Genomic DNA, 9910 nt, shown 5'->3' on the forward strand with positions numbered 1-9910 from the left:
TGCCTTGTATTAGTGACTTCGGGTTTAGTGTCGGATTAAATTATATTTAGACGTACGGCCGTCGTACAATTGTCTTACGATCACTAACAAAACTAAGGACACAATTCGGATGGTTGCGTCGTAAAAGATCGTCAGTAGTCTTGTTACGGAAAATGCTGTCTTATATCCTTGTCGGCGGTTGGTTCTGCCAAAGCCTGCACGACAAGTCTACAACATCTCTACGACAGAAAAATCGTATGACGGCCTCCAACGAATATGACTGCGTCTTTGCATTCGTCGCACGATTTATTACAATCAACCTTAGTCTTACGACTTCAGGGAGACCATTATAGAACGATCTACGACGTCCTTTTCCGTCACAAGTCAGAAAAGGTTCTGTACGACAAATCCACGACCGTCCCAAGAATTCCCTCAAATTGTAAACCTGTCGTACGACAAAAGTAACAGAGGGCCCTTTCTTACCATTTGGCTAGCGTATGTAATGTCCAGGGTCTACTCCATGGGCTTGTCACATGGGACTGGGCTTGGGCGGAATCTGCGGTTACAACTTTTATTTACCTAACCACACGTGCAAACAACACATGTTCGAATCACCTGTTCTAAACTTAGGTTCTGAATCATGTTCAAGATATCTACCTACATCTACGGAAATAAACCAGGTGTAGAAAAGGACAAAACGTAGAATTATGTTCAAACATGACTTTAATTTCGTCATAACTTTCTTTTCAAATACACGTTCAAGACCACATTTTTAAACATTCATACATTCAGAAGAAGAACAAATCTTAATTCACTATTCTGTCAGCGTACAGATGTAAAAACCTATCACGTGAACATCACGTGTACCACCATCTCCTTCCAAGAACACTGCTGGATGTTTACACGTCACACCGTCACGTTCCCAGTTCCAGGACGTGCATGTTATATACAAGTTTTTCCTGTTTGGGCGAGAGATTGTCACAAGGAAGTCGCGACAAGGCTGGTCTTAAAGATAAGACGCAAGTCACAATTTAGTCTAAGAGTATCAGACTTCCTTGGCAAGACATTTTTTCGCAGAAGGAGGCAGTACCACTTTCTAAGATGGCTCCAATGTCTTGGCGAAATTTACATGCAAACGTTACATCATACATTTTGTTTTTCCAATCTCCAAGCAGATGTTTGGTATGGGGCTCGTTTTAATAACACATCTTTCGCGCGCTTTGATCGTCTTTTCTAAATTCTCCTGTTGTTTCTATTGTCCAATTATTACGTTGCAACTTGTGCCAGCTGGAAGGCGGTTTCAAAAACGAGCCGGAATCACGCATCTGCTTGGAAATTCGCCTTTTAAGATTTCAAGTTCTTCTTCGGAAATTCTATGCTTTTTGAGAAGCGGTTTTGGCACAATATGTTTAACGTCACAACAATGACGGTACATTCAAGTTTACACCTATTTTAGTCAACACTGAATGCTATCTGAGGATATCACGTTATCTTTAATTTTTACAGAACGTTTAGACTTGCGTTCCACGTTTTCTAACAGTGCTACAATGAATAGTACTGTGAAATAATACTGCTACTCATAAAGTCAAATACATATTGTAGCCAGAATACACACAATATACATGTAATGTTAACTCTACAGAACAACGTAAACCTTAGAAAATATTTTCACAAGTTTTATATGGCTAACAATTATGATATTCTTGTTATCATATTTGAGCAGAAACAGACACTACAAAATACACTTTTTAGTGTCTTTCTAGTCAAAACGTAAGAAGGAACCCACCAATCTGTGTTAAGATAATGTTGTTTCATTTATCTAAGTCTTACAAACTTTATTTAAGAGATAATGGTTTAATCTCTTCTTTCAATAAAAGTTCGGAAAAAGCACCAACAGAAACCTATGGCTGTCATTAATATGTACATAAACTTTACATATATTTACAAGAAATGTGCAGGTAAAATAGCCTGTCACCAAGGCTTCGGGCAGTCGTCCTGACGCCTGAGTCTCAGCCCCAGGCTCCTGAGGCTGCTCCTCCGGCGGTACTCTCGTGACGGTCTCCGCCGCGGTGCCTTGCGGTTCGCGTTCGGGGCCACCTGGGACTCATCCCCGAAGACGTCATCGTCGTCCCCCGCTGGTTCGTCCTCCTCGGCCTCGGCCAGGGTGGGCATGGTGCTGGAGCCGGGCGGCAGGCGGGACTTCCCCCGCAGCGCGTCCAGCCAAGCCTCGCGGTCATCCCCACTCTCCGCCGAGAACACCACGGCGTCGCCCTCCCCGGTTTTCGGGATCACCTTGAAGTCTGTGGCGGAGTCTAGCTTCTCCAGCCTGTAGGACAAATAAAACATAGAAACAATATGAATATAAATTTTATTTCTATCACTTCACAAGCTCACTCGGTGGCCTATTCTTTAGTTATGGGTTACTGACGTCACTAGCCTGTTGCACAGATAAATGATATTAAGATTACGAATAGATTGTTATTAGCATACTGACTTATCGCTTCGCTCACTCGGTGGTTTATTCGGTGGTTATTGACCAGCCGCTATATCACCGTAAAAACCTTGGGGCAGGAAATCAACCCTTATTTATACATTCTAGGAATAAAATATAGCTATTTTCTTGCAATTATATTTTCATCGGATCAGTTTTAAAAAAGCGTACGAGTGACATAAAAAATTATGGTGTTACACATATTAGGTAACAGCATTTTTATACGAAAGCATCCATAGAACCGCAGTAGCCATTTGTGCTGGGTCACGAAATTTCTAACATCTTTTAAACCTTGAAATCGCTAGGTGTATTTATCTAAAAGAAAAACGCACTTACGCCAAATAACAGTTACTCAAGCAACTGGATATGATTTTGGAAACGGTCAGACGTTTCAAGTAGCATCCACTACATTTCGTCAGAAAAGAAACTGATATTTGGCGTATCGTATTACCTAGATGTCCAACCTTCATCGACGTAAAAGCGCACTTGCTTATAGAGAGAACATGCAACGATCATTTTCGGTTGACGTCAACTCTTCCAAATTATAAGGTCGCTTTTAAATGCATTTTCAGCCGGTAAAAGCGGGCTTCACTTCACAATAGCGGGATGACGTTCGCTCGTCTGACACTGACGCAAGACCATAGATTGAAATAAGAATCCCTCTACGTCGAAATAAATCTCCTGAACGACCAGGCCTAGTTATCAGCCGGCTGTGTAAGAGTTCGGGGGAAAAGATTTTATGCCGTAGCTTGTCAAAGGATTTTGTCTAAAGAATTGTAAACAGTTTGTACAATATAGCACTTTTTTCAATTCTTTAAATACAGGCCGAGAATTGCACGTTAGATTATTATGATTTACGTAATAGCTTATCCACCTTTCGGTACACCGTTTTTAAAAACAAAATTCAACTATTTTGCTTGATAAAAAAAAAGTTTGGATTGATCCTAACAACTTAACAATCTTAGACCGTGCGTATACTAAAATTCATGAACGTCATCCAAAAATGTTAAACATAGCGTTTTCTACTAAGGTAATGCTTCCAGCGTATCGGAACGCATATTCTAGTAAGTAGATTTCTGAAGTGTTTTTATCCTGATGTCCTTGCCCTAGACCTTGTGGTTGGTCAGCCTATGCTATGGAACCAATTAGCCCTGAAAATGATTGACAGTTTTTGCTACAACTTCCGATTGCTTGGTTTTCCTAAGACGGCAGTCTGGCGGGATCTTAATCTACGTCTTCCGCGTGGGGGGAAAAACCCTACTCTTATTCATCGAACTTGTCAGGTAGCATCTGATAGCAGAGCCTCCGGCGGACTGTGTGACATTGCCGTTCATCCTTTTTGCTACTATCGGTGATTTAATCAATTTGCGCTTTTCTGATTGGTTCTGTCGTTTACGGAAAAATGCTGAAAACCTGAGCCATATATCTAGAACATAGCAATCTATCAAGCAAGTAATCAACCAAACCAATGACAAGGCAGTATGTAATCATTAGTTCTGGACGTGACGGCAAATGTTGCTAAGGCATTAGAACAATCAATCAATCAATCAATCAATCAATCACTGTCCAATCAACCAGACCAATCAGAACATAGTACGTGAAAAACGGCAATATTACAGTACCGAAGGAGGAGGAGACTGCTATCCAGGCTAGCTTGAGGGACTGAAATGCATTCTCTGTTACGAGTAATGTTTCGAGAATTCTAGCTTACAACAATTAACCTTCCCCGTGCTACCTAACCACGTAACTAACACAAATTTGGTTCTAACAGCTGCCTTGGCTGGCTGGAAGTTAAAGGACTGCAAAACTCCCCAAAGTTCGTTGTAAAATGTTTGGCTTTGATAACTCTCTCTATCGTCTCTCTGCGGTGTTTGTGTTTTTAGATTCTCAGTTTCTTCTTGGTCACCTCAAGCCCGTAAACAGGTTGTTTTGAAGGGGATCATGTTACGGATACTATCCCCACGCGCCCTCAATTTACGACATTTAGGTCAGCGCTAACAAAATACGTAATATATTACGTACTCCAAGCAGATTCACTGGTTGCAAGACATTAACTATCCAGAAGGCCAAAACACTATACAACTGGCCACGGATGAAATTTGCTTGCAGATAATATAATCAATAATTATGCAGGTCAGTATCGGAGGACCAGCTTTTTATCTACCGTACTTCTAAACGTCCACGCAACTTCTAGTCTAGTTCACGATTCTGAACTATTGTACTGAGACAAAAAATCTACCCGTTTCTTTGTTTTTTATCAGTCTAAAACCACGGAAGGCTGACTGTGTAGTCTAATAGCAACCGTCCACACGCGGCGAGGTTGAAAAATGATTGTCAGCAGACGACGAGCTGTTTTGGCAAATGATTTGCCCTACTTTGAACGTAACAACAACCGCTACTGTAAAATCGCTAATATTGGTATATGATTCAGCCCGCAGCAGAGATAATCGTAGAGTAGCCATGGCGACTCAAACTCAAAAGAATGTTGACAATACCTACGCTGCTTTGTACAGTGTACTACATAACTGGTATTCAAAAGTGCTAAGTAAAGCCCCATGCAGTTACATTTAACCCGCACCCCTCAAATCTTTGCTGGCGTGCGACTTTCGGCGATCGCAGAACCAACCGACCGTCGGCGAGCAGCTACGGCAAACATATCCAACTTGTGTGCAACACATCCACGACTGTGCTACGAATGTCCTCGATTTGTTGTCGTAGACTTATATATATCGTACGACAACGCAACAGGACCATCACGAAAGACACCATTTCAGTCAGTCACCACAGCTAAGTGCAAACGAAGACATTTATAGTGTCTTACCGGACATGTCGAAGTTTTAAGAATCCGTACTGCTTCCCGTAGGTCTTCCCACTGGACACCACGGCATACGGGTCCAGGGGTTTGCTGTACACCTTGACCACCACCCGCTGTCTGTAGACCGGACTGTCGGTCTTGGACAGGTGGAGCCAGCCGGACTTGGTGGGCTCCCCGGCGCAACAGCGACCCAGCCCCGCCCGGCAGCACCCGCACTCTTCGGCAAGAGGGTTCGGCATCGTACGGTTGTCGGGCATTCTCGTATAGAGCTTAAAATCTAGAACTTGCGGCAGTCCTATAAGAACTTGTGAAAAGTTGGCAGTAAGGAACCTTTACGGAGAAGTCGTTCTTTCGAAGTCTGAGTCAGAATTGAGCGGGACAGCACCGATTCCCACTTTTTATACTCGCGATCCTAAAATAGACTACCTTTCTCGGACGTGGGCTCATAAGGAGTTTCCGGTTACGCTCATGTAATCATTTCAAACATTTCGAATCGAAATGAATTTCCACCGAATGCCTTCACAGTTTGTACTTATCAAATATTGTTCGTTATATTCTCAGATTATTGTGATCGTATTCGTTTTGAAGACATGGTAAACCACGTTGACTGAATACACGGTTATCTAGTAAACTCCTGCATAACCCAAAGTTACACTTTAACCCCTTAGGCCTCGGAACACCGGAAGTTCCTGTACCGAGAAACCCGAGTGACGTCAAGGGCGTATCGGGTTACAGCGTGGCATCGTCCCATGTTAATACCAGGTAAACAGACGGAGTTTGAACCGCAAAACACTTTCATGTCTAGACTTTGCAATGGCAGATTTCATAGGGATAAAACGATTAGTTCATCATCAAATCAGAAACCTTTATTTAAGGGGCCGTCGACGAACATTACGGGCCCGTTGAAGGCTAATCAGGAAATGACCTAGTCTTCTTCGGAACTGTTTTCTCCTTAATAGTCTCAAAGCTGATGTAGGGTCAGACTCGGGATTCAACACGTGGCGTTTTAAACACTGTACACGGCCGTTGCTTGCCTAATGGTAGCCTGTGTTATACATTCTCTGGCTGCCAGGGGCTAATTGGCTACTCTCAAAGCAGAGGTTAGGCTAAACGGATACTTGGTTATACCTGGTCGTACCTGGTCATAAATGTATAAATGGTTTAGTCAGGAATTGGCACATACAGAAACAGCATTGCAGCCGATGTTACCTTCTTTAAAGTAAACCGGCTAAATTACGCAGTCTTAAAATTAAAAGCACAAAAGAGCACTCTCAAACAATCGGAAAATATATACAAAAGACAAAATGTACAACAAACAGTAGCATATATAACAGATTACGACTTACAAATTGGTGTTCTTTAGTTGGGTTAAGTATGGAATAGCACTACGTGGAAACAGGTTTTAAGGAAGTTTTTATTCCTGGTAAAAAGAGGGTTAAAGTTAAACCACAGAAATTCATATGGGTCTGGATTAGGTGTTATGGTTTCACAGCTTCCTTTCCTTCTTCTTTTGTCATTTTCGTACATCCAAAACAGAGCGCTTGAAAAACAAAAAAGGAATACCGCAGTTGCATGTTGTGTAAACATTGTCGCTACGGAACGACAGTGAAAAGGCATTAGACAGTGGCCGCATGCAACTCGCCCTGCCCTTTCACATTCCCTGGATGTTTTGTAACTTACGGAAGACAGAAGTTACATACAGTGGTACTTGTGCAGTGTAAGCGTTACTTCTACGGTATAGAACATACTGTAAATGGTGAAATATTCGCGGTGGTTTTATGTTCGCGATTTTTATCGTATAATTGTGCCGCCAGAGAATTCAAACATGCTGTGGCAGAACTAATCACGAAAAAGGACATAAGACGGCCTTTTCCGTACCTAAAGATGTACAACATGTATACGACTTAGCAAGAATCCGGCCTGCTGTTTCCGATCGTTCGACGGCCGAACGACAAAATTGTTTCAATTACGAACTACAGTACTACGCCTTCTTTCTAACGCAAAAATCCCCGCAAAATTAGATCAATTTACGGTACATATAACCTTGATAACATAGCTACCACGAATCTAGCTTCTCTGTGTGGGTAGATACAATGTAACGTGTTTTTCCCAAGGGCCTGTATTGAAGGAGCGAGGTCACTATATAAGAAAATATAATTGGGTTTGATGTGTTTTGATGGTAGGAAATGTAAAAGATGAATGAATCTTGGCCCTCGCCGATTTTTAGGTACGGTGCTTAATTCCTCTGACACCCCGGAAATTCAATCTGACAAGATGTTATTGATTTTAATAAGATAATCCGGTGTTCCTTGAAATGGTTCAAGGGATCGCATGTTTTCCACTGCTTCAATATCAGCAGATGGTCAAATCTATTTCCTAGAAGGACCCTGATCGGAAAATGTGTGAGTGTGTTTATGTGTGTGTGCGTGTTTATTTATGTGTATGTGCGTGTGCTTGTGTTTTGTTTGTGTGTGTGTGTGTGAATGAGTGAGTGAGTGAGTGAGTGAGTGAGTGTGTTTTGTGTGTATGTGATTAAGTGAGTGGGTAGTGGACGTGTGAGTCTTTCTCGGTGTCTGAAAGAGAGAGAGAGAGAGACAAATAGATATACAGATATTACTACAGTGATGACTACCTCACTTCTACGCATACAATGAAGGCAACAGTAACGTTACGACATAAATATAGAGAGAGTGAGAGAGAGAGAGCGAGAGAAAGAGAGAGAGAGAGAGAGAGAGAGAGCGACAGATAAATGAAATCTTGACGCAATACATGTCATTGACCTGTAAGTAAACCATACAAAAGGATGTATAACGTTACTTTTGTTACGACCATAACATTTAACCGGTACTTTATGACAATTTCCTGTTGCGGCGAGCTCGAATGTTGACTATAAACTTCCTTTCGGGTAACTGTCATCAGTCATTGTGCTCAAATGAGTGCTAGGCGGAATAAGTGGAGGGGAAATTTCTAAGAAAGGTACAGTGACATTTTAACTGCCAACTAACTACAAGCTACAGAGAGAAATGTAGTATAAATAATATCCGTAATATCCGCAATATCATGCAACAACCGTGAGATCCAGTATTTTTCTTCTTCAAATAATTAAGCAATATTTCATGTTTTAGTAATACCTATGTTTTTTCATTTTGAGATATCATATTATATCATCTTCATATCTGATAAAGGCATCGAGTCTTTTGAAATATATTGTCGTTGACTGAGCAAAGATATGTGAGTAACTGATTGCGTAAGACATTTAGTATATCTAGTGCATTCAATGACAAAGTGGGATTCATCTTCAATTTGCTTTGGGCAATATTTTGTGAAGTGCGCTATGGCATACTTGGCAACTCTGGAAGTTTGAGGAGTCAGGTTACTCAAAATTTACAGGGTTTGACAGAGATTTTACAAGCTAAGCATGGTCTATCGTCTGTAAAATCAAGTCTGACAGGTCCAAGGCCTTAGAGGGAGAAAACGTGAGAAAGCCTGGCCTCGAGCGAACCCGTGTGTTAACACGAGGCCGTGACAACGTGCGCAAGATCATGGGTAGATGGCGCCTTAGCTACACGTGACAGGCGTTCACATGTACGAGCTTTTCTCAAACAGACGAAGCCATTTGTCTGTCTGTCTGTGTGTGTGTCAGTTCGTGTTTCCGGACTACTGTAGTCAGCATAACTTAAGAACCTCTTGATGGATTACAATGATATTTGGTATGTGGGCAGGCGTTGGGAAGCCGAAATTCAAAGTTGATTTCGGGTCCCCTGGTATGTTACCATGGTACTGCAGCAGAACTTCTGTTTTTGTATCTTTTGACCTGGACGTGCTATGGTCTTGATTTTTTTGTGGCAGATAGCTTGTGATGTAAGGAAGAAGTGGCGTAGCTATAGGTTTGGGCCCCCTAGCAGCTTGGTCAACTTAGGGCTGGGATCACATATTCGTCGTACGACCATCGCCCGATTGCAAACTGCCGGCATTCTTGGTATAGTCGTGCGTGTGTGCCGTATAAAATTCACAGCGGTCTTTCATTTCAAACGAAAAGCCTGCCTTAGATCCTTGTTCGCGACTGGTTCTGTCACAGCTTGCTTGAAAATCCTACGACATCAAACTTTGTAACTGACGTGCGACAAATGTGAACAGATCCTACAGCTTTGATTTTTGGAAGATATACCAGAAACGGAAATCAAATATCTATATCTCCTTCGATATAGACAGAAATATTGACTGAGATGAATATGTATATGCTATACTGATAGAGAGAAACTGTTGAATGATACATGTGAATAATTGAGAACTGACGACTATTATATAAGTAATATAAGTGAAATGTAGCGCTTCTCACATTGTGCCTTGAAAAACAATCAATACTTGTACAAATTACAAATGTATGCTTACAGTATATCTTCTTGGGCAAAGGTTATTAGCTATGTTTGAGCACATTCTTCTTCAATTTCTTCCGGTATTTCACATTTAAATGTTGGATTTCATTAGCATCGCGTATTTTTATTTTCATCTTCTTTTCCATTCTTGCATATCATGGCTTCTTGTATAAAATACCGCGTATTTCTTTTAGAACCTACAATTTGTTGAATATGAGAGAATCTATAACAAGATTTGTTAATATTAAT

General features: G+C 41.4%; 1 protein-coding gene across 1 annotated transcript; it reads right to left on the bottom strand.

Moving 5' to 3' along the window:
* Positions 1–684: 684 nt before the first annotated feature.
* On the bottom strand, positions 685–5698 carry LOC136437048 (uncharacterized). Its single transcript, XM_066431494.1, has 2 exons — positions 5292–5698; positions 685–2305 (listed from the first exon to the last, which is right to left on the bottom strand). Exons 1-2 carry the CDS (start codon positions 5540–5542, stop codon positions 1951–1953), a joined length of 606 nt encoding a protein of 201 aa, XP_066287591.1. The 5' UTR covers positions 5543–5698; the 3' UTR covers positions 685–1950.
* Between the last annotated feature and the right edge of the window lie 4212 nt (positions 5699–9910).

The sequence above is a fragment of the Branchiostoma lanceolatum genome, chromosome 6, assembly GCF_035083965.1.
Source record: "Branchiostoma lanceolatum isolate klBraLanc5 chromosome 6, klBraLanc5.hap2, whole genome shotgun sequence".
NCBI lineage: Eukaryota > Metazoa > Chordata > Leptocardii > Amphioxiformes > Branchiostomatidae > Branchiostoma > Branchiostoma lanceolatum.

Excerpts from the sequence above, each read along its gene's own strand:
- LOC136437048 (XM_066431494.1), bottom strand. The coding sequence starts at position 5,542 with ATGCCCGACAACCGTACGATGCCGAACCCTCTTGCCGAAGAGTGCGGG. Across the intron at positions 2,306-5,291 it reads TTAAAACTTCGACATGTCCG|GCTGGAGAAGCTAGACTCCG; the intron begins GTAAGACACTAT and ends TTTGTCCTACAG.